At 33.8% G+C, this 25,778-nt stretch overlaps 1 protein-coding gene across 3 annotated transcripts in view; it reads right to left on the reverse strand.

Annotated features, from left to right (window-relative positions):
- CNTNAP5 (contactin associated protein family member 5) overlaps positions 1 to 25,778 on the reverse strand; it is a 949,942-nt gene that overhangs the window by 334,460 nt on the left and 589,704 nt on the right. For all 3 annotated transcript variants that reach the window (XM_074301761.1, XM_074301760.1, XM_074301762.1), the window contains exon 13: positions 2,879 to 3,079. In XM_074301761.1, coding sequence (XP_074157862.1) covers positions 2,879 to 3,079 — 201 coding nt within the window. The remainder of the gene's footprint in view (positions 1 to 2,878; positions 3,080 to 25,778) is intronic.

A 25,778-nucleotide genomic window follows, 5' to 3' on the forward strand; every position in this document is an offset into this window, starting at 1 on the left:
ACAAACTCCAGTGGCTCCCCATTGCCTCCAGGAGCAAATGTTAAATCATTTTTGATATTTAAACTATCTTCTATATTTCCTGTCTTCTTATACCTTATTTCTTACCACTTAGTCTTCAATTCAGTGACATTGGCATCCTGACAGTTTCATGAATAAAAACACTTCTCCTCTCTGGACATTCCCTCTAGCTATCCCCTATATCTACAATGTTCACCCAACTGCAACTACTGAATCCTTTAGGTCTCCACTAAAATCTCACCTTCTGCAAAAAGCCTTCCCCAAAGCCTTTTAATTCCAAGGCCTTTTCTCTGATAATTATTTCCTATTTATCTCAATAAGAGTGCTTTGTCTATATTTATATGCAAATTGTCTCCTCCCTTCTCTCAAGAGACTATCTTCTGTCTCTTTTTTTTTTTTTTAATCCCTAGAGTTTAGTATAATGCTTGAAACATAGTAAATGCTTAATAAATGTTCATTAATTGATTGTTTGATCATACAAATCCTTCTAAACTCTCACCTGGACTCTGAAACAGTCTCTTATTTGGCTTTCCTGTTTTAAGTTTTTCTCCACTTCAATCTATTCTCTACCCATGCCACTAAATTGATTTTTCTTTACAATAGGTCTGATTATAGGACTGCCTTATTCAAGAAACTCTAGTGACTTTATGAAACAAATATAAATTTGACTGTTTGAAATTTAAATCTCTTTACACCTCGGCCCCTCACTACTTTTTCAACTGTCTTACACTTAATGCCTCCACTTTAAATTTTATGATATAGCAAAACTATCCTTACTGTTGTACACACAGCATTCTATCTACTCTGTGCCCTTGTGCTTAGGCCCCATTCTTGGAATTGCTGGTTTTCTTCAAATTTCCATGTAAGTACTACATTCTATATGAATTTTTTAAATCTTTTTAATCTTCCTCAATGGTCATGACTCTACTTACCCAAAAAATTCAATATTCATTTTCTGTTTTTTATAAATATGCTTATGTGTGTGCATGTTATCTCTCATTGGAATACAATCTATTAGAGGGCAAGAAATAACTTCACTTTGTCCTTTGCAATTGCTGGCACAAAAAAAACACCTAATCAATGCTTGTGACATATTAATTAGTCTCTCTATTTCTTTCCTCTAGCTGTTGTAACTTCCTTTCTGATTCATAATGTTTCTTATTCATACAACTGAACCTATTTCCCTTTTGCCCTAAGAACTAAGGCTTCCTAGTTTTTCCCAAGATAAAGTTAAGATTCTTGAAGATAAGTGGCACTTTAAAAGGAGCACTGAACCTGGGGTCAGGAAGATCTTAGACAAATGCAGCCTCAGATATTTACTAGCTGTGTGACCTTGAACAAGTCATTTAACTTCTGTTTGTTCAGTTTTCTCAATTGTAAAGTGGGGATAATAATAGTACCTATTTTTCAGGGTTATTGTAAGGATCTATTGCACTGATATTTATAAAGTGGTTACCATAGTGGCCAATCTTTGAAAAGAACTTAATATTCGTTTCTTTTATTTCTTACTTTTAAATAAGGTCCTCTCCACAAGAAAATTTCTACTTTTATGTTCCATTGCTTATCTCCATGCAGAATCATAACAAACTGGTTTACTGCCCTCCATGCAACATCTTTATTTTCACAACTCTATCACTTTTCTCACTGATATCTATTTCTATCTCTCCCTTCATAGCTCATCAGTATATATGAAATTCCTACCTATTCTTTAAAGTCTGACTCAAAGGTTACCTCCTCCAGAAATCTTTCCTGCCTCAACAATCTATTCTAGAAAGTTACTGAAATGTCCTCCTTTTCTGAACTCAAAAGCCATTCATTAACATTGCTCTTAGGCACTTTTTCTGAATTATTCTTGGATTGCAGATACTGAAATAATAGTTATTTACCTACCTTTCTGCCATATCTGCTTTTTGCATTATAAACTCCATAAAGATAGAAACCATGCCATGTAAGCATTTTTGTCTCTCCCAGAAGGCAAATCAAGAATGCTCTACATGTAGCAATATCTTTAACATTACATATGAACAGTAAGATTGATAATTGTGGACTCTAAAATATTTTTGATATACCCAGAAGCAACAGAGTTATGGGCTGGATAGATTATACTGATGAATGCTGACATTCACTGTTGGATTTTCATTTGACCAACATGATGCATTCCTTGGTTGGGATAATGAGAGAGAGAATCATTTTAATAGGAACATCAAAGCATTAGAAGTCAGCATTCCACTGTATCTTCTATAATATAGTAAATGTGATACATTCTTTGGTAGTGAATCCCAGTTTCTAATTCCTGAAATCTGCTAAATTAAAAAAAAAAAAAAAAAAAGATGAAATAAGCCTAAATTGACTTCAGAAAGGAAGACAGTAAATGGTTTGAGTGAAAGCTTGTTACCTATTTGTAGTAGCCATAGAAATAATATAATCCTGAATTTACGGAAGCCTTTACAAACTTCAAAGCAATTTGATACAAGTTATTACATAAGATCTAGGAAGACTTTTGAATATTTAGAGCCAAAAGGGACATTATATGCTTATAATTATTCCCATGTGATAAATGAGGAACACAAAGGATTGTTAAATGATGTGCTCTAAGTCAGAAAGTGATACATTGAGAAAGAAACAACTTAAAAAGTTTTCTAGACTAATCTCCTCATTTTATAGATGAAAAAAGGACCCAAAGGCAATAAATGGCTTAACCAAGATCACATAGGTGGTAAATATTAGAATCAGGACTGTGACTTGGGTACACAGGAAAATAATTCTTGGATTTAACAATTCTCCTTCCTGCTCCTGAAAGGTCTAAATAGACAACCAACAATAGTGAAGAAAAGAAAGAACTAAGATGCAGAGAACTTACTGGGGGTGTTCAGTAGACGAGATTTCTTGCAATGGTAAATGGCCTCCTGCTCACAATACTCAGCACTGTTGATCATAGCCTCCAGCTGCTCCATGCTGCTGCTGTAGTTAAAGTACATGACATAGGGCCTCTTGGGATGTGCCCCTCGCACTCGAGTGAGCTCTGTGTTGTTATGCTGCACGGCAGTCCAGATCTTATCCTCTGTTCAATGCAATACAACAGAAGGGGATGTTACAAAATAAAGCAGCAAGACAGCACAGAGCCCCAAGCAATAACAATCAATCATTCATTCAATAACTGTTTATTCATGAATTACCTCTGCTGTCACTCTCCCTCCACTCTCTGCTAGGAGATGTGCGACATGTATAAAGAGGAAAATATGTCTCCCTTGGTCCCCCAAAACTTCCCATGTCCTTCTACACAGACTGTCCCCCCCACACACACATTCAGAGGCTTACTGTATGCTGAGATTGCCTACATTTATTCATAACATGGAAATAAGACAATTTAGCATTTAGCAATGAGTTCAAGATTTTGGGTTAGAAATTACATTCCATCAGAATTCAGAAAATGGATAGCACATAAAACAATATATTTCTGACTGCAATTCATTTTTTTTTAAGTTGGGAGGATTACAATGATTAAAATTCCAATATGTGTACCATGAAGTTTTAGCTTCTCAAAACTAGTGATTTCTATGCTGCCCACTCCACTTCACTCAAAACATGTTTTGCAAAACCCCAATGGAAAAAAAAAAAAAAAGTTCTAAAAGTGATTTTAAAAATAATTTCTTTAAAATTACCTTAGGCCAAGGAGGATAAGGGAGCAATATGTGTTACTTTATAGTTCATCATGTTTATAGCTAATTCATGTTACAAGAATCTGGTCAAAATATTCCACAAATGAAATTTCTAGTGCATATTAGCAAATGAATCCCCATATTACTGAACTGGGAACGATAACTTATTTTGGTTAGCTCATTGCTGAATTGAAATTAGTGAACAAAAAGATGTGAGACATTTTGTGACAAGATTAAAGAGATTATGGCAACCTCTAAATTCCTCATGCTTCACATTCAGTATTATCCTGAAAGTCAAAATATATGTTGAATTGGCAGATGTGAGTTTTTAAGTTTGCTCTTTGCATTTAGTGTTCATTAACATGCCCTCTGGCATGTAGAAGTTTGGGAGAAAGATTAATTTTATAACAATCAGGAACAGAAGCCTCCATTTTCCCTTCAAGATTAGGTATATTTAACAATTTAACACATATTTATGGAACATCTACTATGGAATATGGGTGTGTATTCTTAGGTTACAAAAAAAGATAAGATAAAATACTAATAAGATTTTTTCTTCTAAACACATGCTATTGAAACCAGGTGGTATTATAAAACATTTATCTACTACATTCCTTAATATAGATATGCCTTCTCTTTTATGAAAAAAATATTTTAATTTTTAATGGAAAAAAATCTGCTTGTTTCACATGTTTTCCAGTTCAAAATACTGGGGTATTGCAGTTTTCTTTTAACTTTTATTTATTTGTTTAATATTTTCCCCCAATTACATTAAAATAATTTATTTAAGTTTGTTTTTAAAATTTTTGAATTCTAGAGTCTCTCTCTTATCTGTACCCACAATTTAGAAACCACTTGTAAAGCTATGCCAAACATTGCTATAAAAGCCAGGTTGTGGAGGAAAAAACAAAACAAAACATAGGTCTCCCACCATAATGAAAATAAAAACTCTCAAGAAATATTAAGTTAAGGAATACTTTAATCTATATTCAGACATAATCAATTCCTTCTCTGGGTGTGGATAGAATTTTTCATCACAAGTTCATCAGAGTAGTTGTGGGTGATTGTATCACTGAGAATAAATTATTCACAATTGATCTTTTCATGACATTTGCTATTACTTTCCATACAGTACATTTCACTTTGCTTGAATTCATGGAGAACTTTCCAGGGTTTTTTTTTTTTTTCTCCTGAGAGCATCCTACTCATCATTTCCCATAGAACAATAATATTCGATCATATACAAACACCACAATTTATCAAGCCATTTCCCAATTGATGGGCATCCCCACATTTTCCAATTTTTTTTTTTGCCCATAGAAGAGAGCTATTATAAATATTTTTGCATATATATGTTATTTTTCTCTTTTTTCCCAAATCCCTTTTGGTATTCATGACAAGTAGTGGTACTGTTAGGTCAAATTTATCACCCTTTAGGCACAGGTCATATCTTTGGATCATTTATCAATTGGGGCATGAGTTATTTATTTATTTATTTATTTTTGTAAATTTAATTCCATTCTCTCTGTGTTTGAAAATGAGGCCTTATCAGAGAAACTTGCTTTGAAATTCTTTTTATAATTACTATGGCAAACTCTATTTCCTCCGCATTTATTCTTTCTCCTTTTACCCTGTCCCTCCTCAAAAGTATTATGGTATTAAACACTCCCTCCCTCAATATACACTTTCTTTTATCATCTTCCTCCCCTTTTCACATCCTATTCCCCTCCTATTTTCCTGCAGAGTAAGATAAATTTCTATACCTTACTATGTATGTTATTTCTTCTTTGAGCCAATTCTGATGATAATAAGATTCATTCTCTCCCTCTCTCCCCCTACTATAAAACTTTTTTCTTGTGTCTTTTTTATGTCAGATAGTTTGTACCATTTCACTTCTTCCTTTTCCTTTCTCTCAGTATATTCCCCTTTACTCCTTAATTTTATCATAAAAAAAAAAAAAGAGAGATTATTCCTTTATAGTTAACTCACACCTGTGGCCTTTATCTATACCCCTAACAGCCATAATAATGAAAAAGTTCTGAGGTACAAGTATTACCCTCCCATGTAGAAACATAAACAGATAAACCTTATTTAATCCATTAGGATAACATGTTTCTAATTACCTCCTTATGCTTCTCCAGAGTCCCATATTTAAAAATCAAATTTTCCATTTAGCTCTGGTCTTTTCTTTACAAATACTTGAAAATCCTCTATTTCATGGAATGACCACATTTTCCACTGAAGGATTATGCTCCATTTTGTTGGGTATGTGATTCTTGATTTTCATCCTAGGTTTTCAATCCTAGTTCCTTTGCTCTTCGTAATATAGGAGATCATATTCTAAAATCTCCAATCCTTTAAGGTAGAAACTTAAAAATCTTGTGTTATCCTGACTGTGGCTTCACTATACTTGAATTGTTTCTTTCAGTCTGCTTGCATTATTTTCTCTCTGACCTGGGAGTTCCAGAATTTGATATAATATTCCTGAGAGTTTTCATTTTGGGATCTCTTTCAGGCAATGCTTGGTGTATTCTTTCAATTTTTATTTTTATTCTCTTGTTCTAAAACATCAAGACAGTTTTCCTTGATAATTTATTTGAAAAATGATTTCCAGACTCTTTTTTTGATCATGACTTTTAGGTAGACCAATAATTTTTAAATTATCTCAACTCTTATTTTCCAGGTCAGTTGTTGTTTTTCCAATGAGGTATTTCACAGTTTTAAATTTTTTTTTCTTTTCTTTTTTTTTTTTTTTTTTTTGGTTTTACTTTATTGTGTCTTGATTTCTCATAAAGTTATTTGATTCCACTTACTCAATTTTAATTTTTAAGGAATCATTTTCCTCGGTGAGTTTTAGTTCCTCCTTTCCCAATTGGTTAATTTTGCTTTTTAAGGTATTCATCTTCTCATTAGCTTTTTGCATTTCCTTTTGCACAGTTCTCAATACTTTTCCTAATTTTTCTTTCTCTCTCTTATTTGATTTTCAAAATCCTTTTTGAGTTCTTCTGTGGTCTGAGCCCAATGCTTATTTTTCTTGGAGGTTTTGGATGTAGGAGTTTTGACTTTGTTATCATCCTTCTAACTGTTTTGAGCTTCCTTTGAGTCATCATAATAACTTTCAATGTTCAGAAATATACATTTTTTTGTTTTCTGCTCATTTTCCTAGCCTATTACTCTGCTTTTAACTCTTTGTTAAAGTAGAATTTTGTTTCCAGAGTAGGGAGTGTACTGTCCTAAACTTCAGTTTTATTGTGCAACTGTTTTTAGAGATCCTTCTAGGAATCTGGTGTAGTGCACAATGGACTCCCACTCTGGTGTCATAGACATTTTCTGCTAACCTTCCAACTTAACTGGTCTCATAACTTCTATGGCTTCCCTTTGCCCAATTTTAGTCCCCCCCCCCTTTTAAAGCTTTTTATTTTCAAAACACATGCATAGTTTTCAACATTCATCCTTGTAAAACCTTGTGTTCCAAAATTTTTTTTCTCCCTTCCTTCCTCCCCCTTCTCTCTTAGATGGCAAATAATCCAATATATGTTAAACATGTGCAATATTTCCATATACATCTCCACAATTATTTTCATGCTGCACAAGAAAAACCAGATCAAAAGGGGGGAAAATGACAAACAAAACAAACTTCAAGCACACTAAAACAAGAAAGTGAAAACACTATGCTGTGATTGCATTCAGCTCCCACAAATTTCTTTCTGAGTCCAGATATCTCCCTCTGTCAAAAGACCATTGGAACTAGCCTGAATCATATCATTGTTGAAAAGAGCCACCTCCATCAGAATAGTTCATCATATAATCTTGCTATTTCGGTGTAAAAGGTTCTTTGGTGCTACTCACTTCACATAGCATCAGTTCATGGTAAATCTCTTCTGTAATCATCCTGTTTATTTTTCTATGACATTCATATACCATAATGTATTCAGCCCCTTTCCAACAGATGGGCATCCACTCAGATTCCAGTTCTTTGTCACTACAAAAAAAGGTCTGCTACAAACATTTTTACACTTGTAGGTCATTTTGCTTTTTTATGATCTCTTTGAGATACAGTTACAATAGAGACATTGTTAGATCAAAGTGTATTCACAGATTTATAGCCTTTTGGCCATAGTTCCATATTGCTCTCCAGAATAGTTGGATCAGTTCACAATTCCATCAACAATGTATTAGTGTCCTAGTTTTCCCATATTCCCTCCAATATTCATAGTTATCTTTTCTTGTCATCTTAGCCAATCTAAAAGGCATGTAGTGGTACCTTAGAGTTATCATTTCTCTGAGAGTTGCATTTCTCTGATCAAATAGTGATCAATAGATCAATAATGATTATAAGCACTTTTTCATGATTAGAAATGGTTTTAATTTCTTCATCTGAAAATTGTCTGTTCATACCCTTTAACTATTTATCAGTTATGCCTGGCATTCTTTTAATTTGAGTCAATTATCTATATATTTTAGAAATGAGGCCTTTATCTGAACTCTTGAATGTATTTTTTTTCCAAATTTATTGCTTTCCTTCTAATCTTGAATGACAATTTTGTTTGTACAAAAACTTTTTAACTTTTACATATATATAGATAGATATAGATATAGATATAGATATAGATATAGATATAGATATAGATATAGATATGATCAAAACTAACCATTTTGTGTTCTATAACATGCTCTAGTTCTTCTTTGACCAAATTCCTTCCTTCTCCACTAATCTGAGAGGTAAACTATTCTTTGCTCTTTTAATTTGCTTATAGTGTCACTCTTCATGATTAAATCATGAACCCATTTTGACCTTATCTTGGTATAGGGTATTAAGTGTTGATTAATGCCTAGTTTTTATCACACTATTTTTCCAATTTTCCCAGCAATATTTTGTTAAATAGTGAATTCTTAACCCCAGAAGCTGAGGTCTTTGAGTTTATCAAAAACTACATTACTATAGTCATTGAATACTGTGTCTTGTGAACCTAATCTATTCCACTAATCAACTACTCAATTTCTTAGTCAGCACCAAATGGTTTTGATAACTGATGCTTGATAACATAGTTTTAGCTCTGGCATAGGTAGGCCACCTAAATTTGTATTTTTCTCATTAATTCCTTAAAATTCTTGATCTTTTGTAATTCCAGATGAAGAATTGTTTGTTTTTTTCTATCTCTTCAAAATAATTTCTTGGGAATCTGATTGGTATGGCAATGCATAAGTAGATTGATTTAGGTAGAATTGTCATTTTCATTATATTAGTTTAGCTTACCCAATAGCACTTGTTTTGTAATTGTATTCATATAGATCCTGACTTGGTCTTGGCAGATAGACTGCCAAATATTTTATATTGTCTACAGTAATTTTAAATGAAATTTCTCTTTGTTTTTCTTCTTGCTGAACTTTATTAACAACATAGAGAAATGTTGATGATTTATTTAGACTTATTTTATATCCTGTTACTTTGCTAAAGTTGTGAATTGTTTCTAGTACTTTTTTAGTTGATCCTCTAGAATTCTGTAAGTATACCATCATATCATCTGCAAAAAGTGGTAATTTGATTTCCTACTCTAATTCCTTTAATCTCCTTTTCTTCTCTTATTGCCAAAGCTAATGTTTCTAATATAATACTGAATAGCAACAGTGATAGTGGGCAACCTTGTTTCATTCCTGATCTTATTGGGATATCATCTGCAAAAAGTGGTAATTTGATTTCCTCATGACCTACTCTAATTCCTTTAATCTCTTTTTCTTCTCTTATTGCCAAAACTAATATTTCTAATACAATACTGATTAGCAATGGTAGTAGGCAACCTTGTTTCACTCTTGATCTTATTGGGAATGGTTCTATTTGTCCCCATTACATATGATATTTGCTGATAGTTTTAAATAGATGCTATTTTAAGTATTTTAAAGAAAACTCCATTTATTCCTATACTCTCAAGTTGTTTAATAGGTATAGGTATTGTATTTTGTCAAATGCTTTTTCTACATCTATTGAGATGACTATATGATTTCTATTGGTTTGTTTTTTAATATAATCAGTCATGCTAATAGTTTTCCTAATATTGAATCAGCCCTGCATTCCTAGTATAAATTTTCCTTGGCACCATGGTATTTATCTTGATGATAACTTGCTGTAATATTTTTACTAATATTTTTATTTAATATTTTTGCCTCAATATTCATTAGGGCAATTAGTCTATATATATTTTTTCTCTACTTGGTTCAGGTATCTGCATCATATGTGTGTCATAAAAGGAATCTGGTAGGACTCCTTGTTTCCTCATTTTTCCAAATAGATTCCACAATACTGAATTCTAGTTTTGGAGTTTTTTGTTTTTGTTTTTGTTTTTGTTTTTGTTTTTGTTTTTGTTTTCTTCTTTAAGATTCTGGATCTCCTTTTCTAGTTGGTTGATTTTTTCCCCCATAATCTTCTTGTTTTCTTGAATTGTTCTTATTTTTTTTTTGTTTTTTCTCAAAATCTCTCATTTGATTTTTAAAAATATTTTGATTTTTTTCTTTCAAACCTTAAAATGATAATCTATATCTTTCCAAAACCAGCAGAAAACAGTATATGTAGTGAACATAAGCTAGAAAGTTTTCTAGTAAGAACAAGGATAAAATAAGGATGCCCATTATCACCACTATTTTTTACAACCTGTTTTTACAAACAATATTTCTGATAAAAATTTCTCAGATATATAGAGAACTCAGTCAAATGTGTAAGAACACAATTCATTCCCCAATTGATTAATGGCTAAAGGATGTGAACAGGCAGTTTTCAGATGAGGAAATTAAACTTATTTTCAGTCATATAAAATATTGTAAATAAATATTAATTACATAATGCAAATTAAAACAATCCTAGGGTATCACCTCACACCTGTCAGATTGGCTTACATTATAGAAAAAGAAAATTAAGAATATTAAAACATAAAAAAATTAAGAATATTAAAAAATATTAAAACATAAAATATGGCTATTAATGTAGTTAGTGGTATTGTGAACTGATCCAACCATTCTGGAGACCAATTTAATCTATAAAATTGTATACTTCCTTTAATCCAGCAACATTATTACTAGGTATGTATGCCAAAGAGATTATAAAAAAGAGAAAATGATTGATGTGCACAAAAATATTTATAGCTGCTCTTTTTGCATTGGCAAGGAATTGGAAATTGGGGAATGTCCATCAATTGAGGAATGATGAAGACTTGTGTATGTGAATACCGTTGGATACTATTATTCTATAACAAATGATGAGCTGATGGATTTAAAGAAAAAATCTGGAAAGATTTAAATATATCAATGCTTAGTGAAATGAATAGAACCAGAAGAACATTGTACACAATAACAACCATATCCTGTGATAATAAACTATGGTCAACTTAGCTCTTCTTAGAAATACAATGATCAAAGATAATTCCAAAGACGCATAATGGAAAATACTATCTACATCCAAAGAAAGAACTGTGGAGTCTTAATTCAGATAGAAGCATATTATTTTTCCTTTTTTTATTTCTGTTTATTTTTCTTTCTATTTTTTTTCTTTTGTTCTGATTCTCCTCTGACAGCATGCTTAATATGGAAATATGTTTAACATGATTATACATGTATAAACTATATCAGATTGTTTGCTGTGTTGGGGAGGAGAGAGGAAAGAGAAAGGAGAAAAATATAGAACTTAGTTAAAGTTGGAAATGACTCCAGAAACCTTTAGTCTAAAACATTTTTTTTTTACAGATGAGAAAGATGAATCCTACAGAAGTTCTCTGAGTCTAAAGTTAATGCCTTTTCTCTTTGTATCACTTAACAGTATAACACACAGTATAACAGTATAACAATAACACACATATATACACATAGTAAGATCTTAGATCCATGTTCAATAAGGTTTTAAATTTCACATTTCGCATTTCATTAGAGCCTTATAGTTCATCCTGTGAGATAGTAGTACAGGTATTAGTATCCCCATTTTGCCAGTGAAGAAGCATTCTCAGAGTAGTTGTTACTTCCTTTTCACCTAAAGCTGGTAGAAATTAGAGACAAATTTTGGAAGAGGGTCCTTTCCACCCTATCTAAAACTTTATCTACAATGCTAGGCTACCTCCCCCCACCTCCACCTTTTAGCTACTTCATATGTTAGAAAAATTGTGGGAAGTTTAGAAAATAGAATACATTACGAAATCAAATCCAAATGTCAAAAATGTGTGAATCACTACTGTAAGTGTAGTCAGACTGCAAAAAACAAAATTTAAATTATGCCTTATATTGTACTGGGGACAAGTGTTTTTCAACATAAATATCCTTAAAATTAGATCCATTCCTATATTCATATAATTGAGCATTCAACTGGCATTTCTTTAACATCTATGGTGTGTTATGCATTATAGGATATAAAGGCAAAAAATGCATTAGCACCCGCCCTCAATGAGGTCATATACCATTTGAAGAAGATGACAATTCTGTAATTAGACAGAATTCTAGTAATTTGGCTGGAAATGAAGAGATGGAGGGCAAAAACACCTGAGCAGTAACATTGAACTGAGAATTGAAGGAAGTTAGGAATATTAAGAAACTCAATTGGGAGTGTTTTTCACTAATAGAAGTCAGCCTATGAAAAGGCACAGTGGGAAGAGGTGATATTTTTTGTGCAAGGAATTAGACAAGTAACTAGAATATTTTATGTCATTGAATAGAAATCACAGATATAGAGCTAGAAAGAACTGCAGAGATTTTCTGACCTAACCTTCTCTTTCACACTGAGACCTGAAACCTCCAACCTGAGAAGGCTAGATATTTTACCCAAGGTTATACATCAGAGATTGTATATAAATTCAAGTCCTGAAACAACAAAATCATTACTATTTTCACTGCATCAAACTATGAAGGAAAGAGATGTCCAATATGCCTAGACAGGTAGCCTGGGCACAAATTGGAAAGTGTTTTACATGGCAAAAGTTTTTGAATTTTATTTAAAAAGTAAGAGGGAACAAAGAAATGACATGACCATACCTTTTCTTTACATTTATCAGCTTGGCAGCTGTGTGGAATCTATATTGGATAGCATAAAAATTAAGGTAGGGAAACAAATTTATATGGAATTTGCAATATTACAAGAGAGAGGTGGTGATACCTTGTTTTGCTGTGGAGACTTATGGGTGGAGAGAAGGAAACAGAACGCAAAGATTCTTTAGAAGTATTTTTGACAAGAACTGACAATACTTAAATATGAAGGCAGAGGGAAAGGAGTAGCCAAGGATGACTTTTTAGCTTCATGTTCAACTGATAGAATTGTAATATATTCTTAGAAATTTTAGATTTTGTTGTGAGTGTATTCATTAATTGATTCATTTGTTCATCAATTAATGCCTCTACGCATGTAAACATATTTTTGTTTATTATGCCAAAATTATATTCAGTATCTAGAATGACAGAGATAGAAAGCTTGTCTGAGAAATCATCATTCATTTTAGAGCTAATGACAGTTTGCCAGTGCTCCCTTCTAGACCCCAGGGATAAATAGGAGCTTTCCTAATTCAAATATTGACAGTTTTTGATATATACAACATAAAGAAGATATAAAGGAACAATTAAATGTTCTAAAGTTGTGTCTACAACTCACTTAACAGGCATCACTAACCCTCGTTACAAACACAGCAGGCAATAGATAGGAGAGGGGAAGCCTGACTGAATCTCAAAATGTTCCTAACAGACTTCTCTTTCAAAGTTGCCCCTTGTTCTCTGTTATTTTTCTCCTGGGAACTTCCAGGGCAGATGGAAAAAATAAACAGTTAATTGGATAGTATTTCCTTCCTCTCACATTTTTTCTATCTAGTACCAGCTGGCTCTAGGATAAGAAAGTTATGACTTGTCTAAAAAGGTGTTCCATGGATGTGAATGAAGCCCAAATCAATGGCACATTATTTGGCATCCCCTAGTGCTTAATCTTCAATAAACAACTTGACCTTTGAGGAATCAGACTTACATGGGAGCATATATTTCAAATGGAAGGATCCTTGCTAAATTTAGATTAGCATTGAATAACCTATTAATAGACACAGGGTATCTTTGTTGGAATGAAAGGTGGAAGGGCTGGCAAGCACTGCAGTACTGGTGGGAGGTTGGGAATCCCTTCCCAGTAGATTAAGGGCCATCTTTAATCAAAGATACAGTAAGTATACCATCTCAAGGTCTAAGTTACCGAAAGGATTCATCTATTTTTTGTTCCAAACTGAAGATATGTAGATATCTTTGTAGCAACTATGAATTGGACTATATCAATTTGATCCAAAGCTAGTTAGAATCTTAGAAGGGGAGTAGACAATTATTAACCAAATAAGTTAGGTGAATTTGTCAAATTCTTGTTTGGATCCTGACCTTATAGATTTTGCTTACCTGTAAAATTTTGGATCAATTTGGGCCATGAGAGTCCAGTTAGGGAAAACTGTGGTGACATTTACAAAGGAAAATGTCAGATTCAATACAGACAGAGTAATTAGAAAAATATATTCCTTTTTATCAATGGAGTGTTCAGTCTCAAAACCCAACTTCCTATGTCCCATATTGATGCCTTTAATTTATTTCCCTGGATCAGATATGATTTCCTGTTCTCCAAGTCCCTTCTCTTATAAAACCAGATTCTGATGTATCATCATTTTCTAGGTCACAATCAGCATGGTACAGAGATAAAGCTTAATACAGAAGCAAAGAAACCAGAATTTGATGACCTCAATCTGTCTGATATTACCTGATGGTTCTAATCCTGTCCTACATACGCATTCTAGAACCTTGCTTACTGTAACTTTTATGTTAAATTCTGTGACTCAGGAAAGTTGAATCAAGACTGCTGATGAATTGTATGATCTATTTCAACATCTGTTTTGTTTATAAGTTCATGATGGGTTGGGGAGGTCCCACAATACCCAGGAGTTATATGGTAATGGTCTATTTCTTAAAACAAATGTACAAGGTGAAGAGAATTCATTGCTAAAGTACTATCTCCAAATAATAGAAAGCATTCTTCTAAGATAGATAAAAAAATTTGCTGGATACATAAAAATTGTAACTTTGTTTTGTATCAAGCTGCTTTGCCTTGTACCAATAGGATTATCTTACATTTCTAGATCACTTTAAATATAATAGTTTATTTTATCCTCATAATAAGTCTTTGAGGTAAAGAATACAATAATATAATATCTTTCCCATTTTGAAACTAAGGAAATTGAATTAAGAAAGGTTAAGACCCCAAGGTCGCATAGATAGTAAGTGGCAGAGATGTTGGGAACACTAAAATGTTTGGTTTAGAGATAACTTCCATTTTTCAGACACCACCTAAGTGAGTTAACACACTAGCCATCTCAATATTCTCACTGGAGCAATGATTCTTATTGCCTCTTCCAATTTTCTCATTTTACTTTAGTAGTAACTTTCCCTAAAGGGGAATTTTTTATATATCCCCTCAGTAGTTCTAATAATAGCTGTGAAAGTCTGAATAATGCTTCAGGTATGATTCTCTAGGCAACTAGTGGAATCTATTTATCAATTTGGGTGCAGGATGGAGTCACATTGGGACCAATCCACAGCTTGGCAAGACCTAAAAAGGATAAGGGGTGAAAGCAGTCATTACCACTACTCTGATAAGAAGTGGTTATGAAACTTCATAATAATTGATATCTATATAGTATTTTAAAGTTTGAGAAGTCTTAAAAACCATAGGTTCTTATTGTTGTTGCTCAGTAGTTTTGGTCATGTCCAATTTTTTGTGACTCCATTTGAGGTTTTATTGGCAAAGATATTAGAGGGATTGGCCATTTCTTCTCCAATGGTTTTATAAATGAAGAAACTGAGGCAAAATAGGTTAGATAACTTTCCCAGGGTCACAAAACTAATATATCTCTGAAGTCAGATTTTAATTCAGGTCTTCTTGTCACTAGGTCCACTGTGACTGTCCACTGTGCTATCTGCCCCAGTTGTAGTTAGACTTTACAACAATTTTTAAAGAATACTTCTACAGATGTGATTAGCCTCAATTTGCACAAGAGATACTTACCCATAATCATATTATTAGTAAGTATCAGAGATGTGATGTAAAACTAAGTTTTGCTTTTCTTGTTTTTTTTTTTTTTTTTTTTTTTTTTACTTCAAAGTCCAGCTTTAATATAATGACCAATGTCTGTTATCTGATCTTTCAGGTTGTCTATTGATATTTAAGCTATCTCTTCTGGGACTCTTCTATATCCATTTTTGTTAAATATTAAATTTCTTTAATTGTTTCCTGTAAACAGGAATCAACATTTTGATTTAATTTTAATATTTCTTCTTATCTCATTGATAAATTGTTTTATCTATGTTCCATTCTGATTTTTTTAAGTAATATATGTTTTGCTTCATTTATTCCAGCGATTTAGGTAGTTCTTGTGGATAAGACATTCTTTTTTCTACATGATTTACTTGGATTTATTATATTATTATTCTCTTCTTCTGACTTTACTCCTTGGGCAATTCCTTTGTATTTGGTATAATGTTCTGTTTACTCATATCTTCATTTCTTTTTCTGCATCAGTAGCTTATGCTTAGGTTAAATTCCATTCCCATATACCTGGGCAGTATGAGCAGGACTTACTTGGTCCTCAGTGTAGTAATTAGGACTAGGTATAATTTTATGAAAGAATTATCTAGTATTGTGCTCGGTGATTCAAGTCCCAGTGATCAAGAAGCTGCACTGGGCCTGGGATTACTAGATGGTGGGTAGGGCAAGGATTACTTAAATGCTGTTCCTCCACTATCTCCTATTATCTCTGGGGCACTAGACTGTTTTCTGTTTGGTGCTACTTAGAATAGTCTCTTTTTGTGATTCTGTTAATTCCTCTTGTTTACTGTTTTCATCATGGAGTCAAAAAGATCCTGAAATTGCTCTGGGTCAGTATTCTTCTAGACATGGTTGATTTACACTGCATCATCAATTTATTCTGATTTTATCTCTGTTCAAGAATTCTACAAGGCTATTTTTTCTAGTTCTAACCTGGATTAAAAAGTTTACAGCTGATTTTCATTCCTTTTTCAGGACCTTGGTCTTCTTTCCTCTGGATGAGGATGGATGTCTGGGAGCTTCTCCCTGATCCTTCACAATTTAAAGAGAACACCCAGGGAATTCTCCTTATCATTTCTTACCCATCTGCTTTCCTCCAAAAATTCAACATTCTAAAAAATAAAATTGACCCAAAAGTCTCAAAACCTCAGACCACTTCCCACCCTGACTACAGGACTTTATTATGACCCTTTCTCCTTTTGCTCCTCATTGGGTAACATCTCTCACCCTTTTTTTTTTTTTTTTTTTTTTTTCCATTTTTCTTTTTATATGTTGTTTAGCCAATCAGGCTGTGAGTTCCTTGAGGGCAGGGGTTTCCTAATTTTTTTTTTTAATAAATCCCTAATATATAGCACAGTGTCTGGCACATAATAGCTATATAATAATTTTTATTTAATTAATATATCATATTATTTTTACCATTGGTTTCTGGTGCATATTTAAAGATTTGCTGGGGTGTTCAGGAGAGATCCGGATTCCTTTATATATTGACATACAACCATTTTCCCTCAGTATTCCCATGCTTCATTATGCTATATGTCCTTCTTTGAAATTTCTAAGGAAATCTGTATAACCAAAGTGACTGTATTAATAAAGCATGAATTAACATAACCAGCATTAAGAATCATTTAACAAGTTGATATGCCTAATTCCAACAGAAATATCTATCTACTGGCTTGCCAGGAACTACTTGGAATGATACAAGATTCATTACTTTGTGTTTAGACTCAGTATTTCTTAAAATCCTAATATAAAATGGCAGAAAGTAGGCATGGACCCACATTTAACACCACATACTAAGATAAGATCAAAATGGGTCCAAGATTTAGGCATAAAGAATGAAATCATAAATTAGAGGAACATAGGATAGTTTACCTCTCAGACTTGTGGAAGAGGAAGGAATTTGTGTCCAAAGGAGAACTAGAGATCATTATTGATCACAAAATAGAAAATTTTGATTACATCAAATTAAAAAGTTTTTCCACAAACAAAACTAATGCAAACAAGATTAGAAGGGAAGTAACAAATTGGGAAAACATTTTTACAGTTAAAGGTTCTGATAAAGGCCTCATCTCCAAAATATACAGAGAATTGACTTTAATTTATAAGAAATCAAGCCATTCTCCAATTGATAAATGGTCAAAGGATATAAACAGACACTTTTCAGATGATGAAATTAAAACTATTTCCACTCATATGAGTGTTCCAAATCACTATTGATCAGAGAAAGGCAAATTAAGACAACTCTGAGATACCACTAGACACCTGTCAGATTGGCAAAGATGACAGGATCAAATAATGATGAATGTTGGAGGGGATGTGGGAAAACTGGGACACTGATGCATTGTTGGTGGAGTTGTGAAAGAATCCAAACATTCTGGAGAGCAATCTGGAATTATGCCCAAAAAGTTATCAAAATGTGCATACCCTTTGATCCAGAAGTGCTACTACTTCCCAAGGAAATACTAAAGAAGGGAAAGGGACCTGTATGTGCCAAAATGTTTGTGGCAGCCCTTTTTGCAGTGGCTAGAAACTGGAAAATGAATGGATGTCCATCAATTGGAGAATGGTTGGGTAAATTATGGTATATGAATGTTATGGAATATTATTGTTCTGTAAGAAATGACCAACAGGAGGAATACAGAGAGGTTTGGAGAGACTTATATCAACTGATGATGAGTGAAATGAGCAGAACGAGGAGATCATTATACACTTCAACAATGATACTGTATGAGGATGTATTCTGATGGAAGTGGATATCTTCAACATAGAGAAGAGCTAATCCAATTCCAATTGATCAATGATGAACAGAATCAGCTATACCCAGAAAAGGAACACTGGGAAATGAGTGTAAACTGTGAGCATATTTTGTTTTTTGTTTTTTGTTTTTCTTCCCAGATTATTTTTACTTTCTGAATACAATTCTTCCTTTGCAACAACAACAACAACAACAAAAATTTGGTTCTGCACATATATATTGTACCAAGAATATACTATAAGATATTTAATATGTATGGGAATGCCTGCCATCTAGGGGAGGGGGTGGAGAGAAGGAGGGGAAAAATTCGGAACAGAAGGGAGTACAAGGGATAATGTTGTTAAAAAAAAAAAATTACCTATGCATATGTACTGTCAAAAAAAAAATGTTGTAATTATAAAATTAATAAAAAAAATAAAAAAGAGAAAGTAAGAAACCCCCCCAAAAAAAATAAAAAAAAAATTTTAAATTTTAAAAATTAAAAAATCAAAAAAAAAATCCTAATATAATGCGAAATATATACTTTCAAAGTTGACAACCCTTTAGGAAGCAGCTGTTTATCACAAGGGACATTAGACTGAAAGGAAGTGTGACATATACTAGATACGTATTTTTAATAGAGCTAGTGCTAAACATGGAATGATGTCTCCTGTTAAATAAGAATATAATGACATATTAGAAGTCTTCTGCATAGACAAGTGGGTTTCTGTGGAAAAATGTAAACAGGAAGAAAAAAAGGCAGACATAAAGTAAAATTTTATGAAAAAAAAAGCCCTGGCTATGTTGTTGTATGAATCATATTAGCACAGCCCTTACTATATAGTAGGTTCAAAATAAATTATTTATTCAAGGGGGGCGGAACAAAGATGGCGAAGAAGATATACGCCACTGTGTAAGCTCCTTTCTTCCCTCACAACCAACTAGATTTAATCAGCCTCAGACATAGCGTTGGACTGATAGAATCCACAAGAACTGGAAGTATGACTTAGCAGCTGAAGAGGATCTGGAGTTTCAGCAGGAAAGGTCAGCTCCCAGGGGAGGAAGAAGAGAGGCCAGTGCAGACGGTGGGGTAGTGGAACACTGTGCCAGTCACGCTGGGGAGGGCTCTGGGATCAGAGAATCCACTGACATAAAAGAATCTGGCACAGGTTGTTAGCTCTTCTCTGCTTATAAAACAGTAGATCAGAGGAGAAATCTAAGCCACTTTAAAATTTGAAACTAGATTGGATCTTCCCGGATCCCAGGGGTTACTCAGCAGATCTCGGCACCGGGACATAGGCAATCCAGGCTTTTACCTCAGGGTAGTTAAGAGATTGAAGAGTGGGCAGGGCGGTAACTCATAGTGCCTGGCTCGGCTGGCTGGAGGCTGTGGAACGGAAGTCCCAGAGAAGCGGAACCTTTGAACTAGGGATCGCGCTTTCTGGCAGACACTTCCCAGTTTGAGCGCAGGGGCTTTTCACGTCACCTGCTGCAGACATACACGCCCCACCAGGAACCATAGGCTAGGCTTTGAGTCTCCTTTGCTGTTCAGTCTCAACCTCAGGGAAACCACTAAAACACAGCGCCCTCAGGGCACAGCAGTGCTGGTCACCTCTGAGGCATTTCCAGGGAGGGGGTGGAGAACTCTGTCTCAGACCTCTCTCTTAGCTCAGGCGCAGGGGCAGCTGCATCCATCCGGTCTGGGAGGAAGCTGGTAAATAAATAAATAAATAATTTGCTACCCCAGGGACAGACCCCAAAAGATTTTTTAAGTATGAGCAAGAAGCCCCAAAAAAACATAGATTCCTTCTACACAGAGAAAGAGCGGGTATCCAACCCCGAGGAAATTAACAGCAGAGAGTCAGCAGATAACAACCTAAAGGGGAATGATTCCTGCCCCCCATCACATAACTCTCTCCATGAAGAGACTATTAAAAAGTTAAGAGAGTTTGAAGAAAAATGGGGAAAGGAAAGGGAAGCTATGATAGGGAATAACAACATCCTGAAATTGGAGTTGGAAAAAATAAAGAATTCACAGGAGATGCAGGGAAACAAAATTAGTGAATTAGAAAAGGTAAAAAAAAATCACAGGAAAGTAGGATTTCTGAATTGGAGAAGATAAAAGTCCCAAGAAAATAAGATTTCTGAATTGGAAAAAGAAAATAATTCTCAAAAAAAAAAAAAAAATTAGGGAAATGGAAAAAAATTCAATAGAGCAAAATAATTCATTTAAAAACGAAATTGGACATTTACAAAAAGAACTAAAAACTGTGAAAGAAGAAAATAACTCCTTAAAAGTCAGGATGGAATAAATAGAAATGAATGATTCACAGAGAACCCAAGAATCAGTCAAACAAAACAAAACAAATGAGAAGTTGGAGAACAATGTCAAATACTTACTGGGAAAATCTATAGACCTGGAAAATAGATCTAGGAGAGATAATCTGCGGATCATTGGACTTCCCGAAAACTATGACCAAAAAAAGAGCCTAGATTCTATTTTACAGGAAATTATCAAAGAGAACTGTACAGAGATAATAGAAACAGAGCAGAAAGTAGATGTTGAAAGAATTCATTGAACTCCTTCTGAAATAGACCCTAAAAAAAGAACACCACGGAATATTGTGGCTAAGCTGCAGAATTACCACGCAAAGGAGAAAATCCTGCAAGGAGCTAGAACAAAACAATTTAAATACCAAGGTGCCACAATAAGGGTCACACAAGATCTGGCTGCCTCCACATTAAAAGATAGAAGGGCCTGGAACCTGATATTCTGAAAGGCAAAAGATCAAGGATTGTAACCAAGAATAAACTACCCAGCTAAGTTTGGCATCTTTTTCCATGGAAGAAGATGATCATTCAATGAAATAGAGGAATTCCACATGTTTCTAAGAAAAAAAACCAGACTTAAACAAAAAATTTGATCTACATCCACAAGACTGAAGAGAAACAGAAAAATGTACACAGAACCCTTGAGAACTGTAACTCTGTTGTGGGTATATAGAAAGTATGCATGGATAATTTGATTTCACTGATATAAAAGGAAAAAAAAAAGAGGGGGTATAGTAAAGGGAAGGGGGTAGTATCAGAAAAAGGGGAGGGTGTGATAAAAAGAGGGAAACTACATCCCAGGAAGAGGCATAGAAAATGCACCATATCAGAGGGAATTTAGAGAGGGGGAGAATCATTGTGTAAATCTTACTCTCATCAGAAGAGGCTCAAAGAGTAAATAATAGTCATATTTGTTTTTCAGAGAATTCTCTCTCACCTCATTAAAAGGGGGGAGAGGAAAAGGGAAAAGGAAAAGGAGAATAAGGGAAGGGACATGGAGGGAGGGGGGAGGGATACTAAAAAAAAAAGGGAGGGCTGTGCGTCACAAGGGGGGTCTATAAATTAAATATTGGGGAAGGGGTTCAGGGGGGTCAAGGGAAAAAGCATAATCTGGGGATAATATGATGGCAGGAAATACAGAATTAGTAATTTTAACCGTAAATGTGAATGGGATGAATGCTCCCACCAAGTGGAGACGGATAGCAGACTGGATCAAAAATCAGAACCCTACAATATGTTGTTTACAGGAAACTCACTTAAAGCAGGGAGATACATATAGAGTAAAGGTAAAAGGTTGGAGCAGAATCTATTATGCTTCAAGTAAAGCCAAAAAAGCAGGGGTAGCTATCCTTATCTCAGATCAAGCAAAAGCAGAAGTTGATCTAATTAAAAGAGATAAGGAAGGAAACTATATCCTGCTGAAAGGTAGCATAAATAATGAAGCCATATCGATACTAAACATATATGCACCAAGTGGTATAGCATCTAACTTTCTAAAGGAAAAGTTAAGAGAGATGCAAGAAGAAATAGACAGTAAAACTATAATAGTGGGAGATCTCAACCTTGCACTTTCAGATTTAGACAAATCAAACCACAAAACAAACAAGAAAGAAATTAAAAAAGTAAATAGAACATTAGAAAAACTAGGTATGATAGACCTTTGGAGAAAACTGAAGGGCAATAGAAAGGAATATACTTTCTTCTCAGCAGTTCATAGATCCTATACAAAAATTGACCATATATTAGGACATAAAGATCTCAAAATTAAATGTAGGAAGGCAGAAATAATAAATGCCTTCTTCTCAGACAACAATGCAATAAAAGCTACATTCAGTAAAAAGTTAGGGATAAATAGACCAAAAAGTAATTGGAAACTGAATAATCTCATCTTAAAGAATGACTGGGTGAAAGAGCAAGTTATAGAAACCATTAATAATTTCACCCAAGATAATAACAATGATGAGACATCATACCAAAATCTGTGGGATGCATCTAAATCAGTAATAAGGGGAAATTTTATATCTTTAAAGGCTTATTTGAAGAAAATAGAGAAAGAGAAGATTAACGAACTGGGCTTGCAACTTAAAAGGCTAGAAAAAGACCAAATTAAAAACCCCCAACCAAAAATTTAACTTGAAATACAAAAATTAAAAGGGAAATCAATAATATTGAAAGTAAAAAAAAAACTATTGAATTAATAAATAAAACCAAGAGTTGGTTTTATGAAAAAACCAATAAAATAGATAAACCTTTGGTAAATCTGATCAGAAAAAAGAAAGAGGAAAATCAAATTGTTAGTCTTACAAATGAAAAGGGGGATCTTTCCCCCAATGAAGAGGAAATTAGAGAAATAATAAGGAGGTACTTTGCCCAACTTTATGCCAATAAATTTGATAACTTAAGTGAAATGGATGACTTCCTCCAAAAATATAGGCTTCCTAGATTAACAGAGGAGGAAATAAATTGCTTAAATTGTCCCATTTCAGAAAAAAGAAATAGAACAAGCTATTAATCAACTCCCCAGGAAAAAATGCCCTGGACCAGATGGATTTACATGTGAATTCTACCAAACATTTAAAGAACAATTAGCCTCAATGCTATATAAACTATTTGAAAAAATAGGGAATGAAGGAGTCCTACCAAACTCCTCTTATGACACAGACATGGTACTGATACCTAAACCAGGTCGATTGAAAACTGAGAAAGAAAATTATAGACCAATTTCCTTAATGAATATTGATGCTAAAATCTTAAATAAGATATTAACAAAAAGACTTCAGAAAATCATCCCCAGGATAATAAACTATGATCAAGTAGGATTTATTCCAGGAATGCAGGGCTGGTTTAATATTAGGAAAACTATCACCATTACTATTCAATATAGTACTAGAAACGCTAGCCTCGGCAATAAGAGCCGAGAAAGAGATTCAAGGAATTAGAGTAGGAAATGAGGAAATCAAACTATCACTCTTTGCAGATGACATGATGGTATACTTGGAGAACCCCAAAGATTCTGCTAAAAAGCTATTAGAAATCATTCAGAATTTTAGCAAAGTGGCAGGATACAAAATAAATCCACATAAATCCACAACATTCTTATATATCACCAACAAAAAGCAACAGCAAGAGATACAAAGAGAAATTCCATTCCAAACAAATGTTGAGAGTATAAAGTATTTGGGAATCCATCTACCAAAGAATAGTCAGGAATTATATGAGAAAAATTACAAAACACTTGCCACAAAAATAAAGTCAGATTTAAATAATTGGAAAGACATTCAGTGCTCTTGGATAGGCCGAGTGAATATCATAAAGATGACAATACTCCCCAAACTAATCTATTTATTTAGTGCTATACCAATCAGACTCCCAAGAAACTATTTTAATGACCTAGAAAAAATAACAACAAAATTCATATGGAAGAATAAAAGGTTGAGAATTGCAAGGGAACTAATGAAAAAAAAGTCAGAGGAAGGTGGTCTAAGTGTACCTGAACTAAAGCTATATTATATAGCAGCAGTCACCAAAACCATTTGGTACTGGCTAAGAAATAGAACGGTAGATCAGTGGAACAGATTAGATACAAAGGACAAAAAAGGGTACATCTATAGCAATCTAATCTTTGACAAACCCAAAGATACCAACATTAGGGACAAAAATTCATTATTTGGAAGAAACTGTTGGGAAAACTGGAAATTAGTATGGCAGAAATTAGATATGGACCCACACTTAACACAATATACCAAGATAAGATCAAAATTGGTCCATGATTTAGGCATAAAGAATGAGATCATAAATAGATTAGAGGAACAGAGAATAGTCTACCTCTCAGACCTGTGGAGGAGGAAGGAATTTATGACCAGAGGAGAACTAGAGATCATTATCGATCACAAAATAGAAGATTTTGATTACATCAAACTAAAAAGTTTCTGTACAAACAATACTAATGCAAACAAGATTAGAAGGGAAGTAACAAATTGGGAAAATATATTTAAAAGTAAAGGTTCTGACAAAGTTCTCATTTCCAAAATATATAGAGAACTCACCCTGATTTATAGGAAACCAAACCATTCTCCAATTGATAAATGGTCAAGGGATATGAACAGACAATTCTCAGATGATGAAATTGAAACTATTTCCACTCATATGAAAGAGTGTTCCAAATCACTACTGATCAGAGAAATGCAAATTAAGACAACTCTGAGATACCACTACACACCTGTCAGATTGGCTAAGATTACAGGAACAAATAATGATGAATGTTGGAGGGGATGTGGGAAAGCTGGGACACTGATACATTGTTGGTGGAGTTGTGAAAGAATCCAGCCATTCTGGAGAGCAATTTGGAACTATGCCCGAAAAGTTGTCAAACTGTACATACCCTTTGACCCAGCATTGCTGTTATTGGGATTATATCCCAAAGAAATACTAAAGAGTGGAAAGGGACCTGTATGTGCCAAAATGTTTCTGGCAGCTCTTTTTGTTGTAGCTAGAAACTGGAAGTTGAATGGATGTCCATCAATTGGGAATGATTGGATAAATTGTGGTATATGAAGGTTATGGAATATTATTGCTCTGTAAGAAATGACCAGCAGGAAGAATACAGAGAGGCTTAGAGAGACTTAAATCAACTGTTGCTGAGTGAAATGAGCAGAACCAGAAGATCACTATACACTTCAACAACAATACTGTATGAGGATGTATTCTGATGGAAGTGGAAATCTTCAACATAAAGAAGATCCAACTCACTTCTAGTTGATCAATGATGGACAGAAATAACTACACCCAGAGAAGGAACACTGGGAAGTGAATGTAAATTGTTAGCACTACTGTCTATCTACCCAGGTTACTTATACCTTTGGAAGCTAATAATTAATGTGCAACAAGAAAAAGGTATTTACACACATATATTGTATCTAGGTTATATTGTAACACATGTAAAATGTATGGGATT

Source organism: Sminthopsis crassicaudata, chromosome 3, assembly GCF_048593235.1.
Source record: "Sminthopsis crassicaudata isolate SCR6 chromosome 3, ASM4859323v1, whole genome shotgun sequence".
Lineage (NCBI taxonomy): Eukaryota > Metazoa > Chordata > Mammalia > Dasyuromorphia > Dasyuridae > Sminthopsis > Sminthopsis crassicaudata.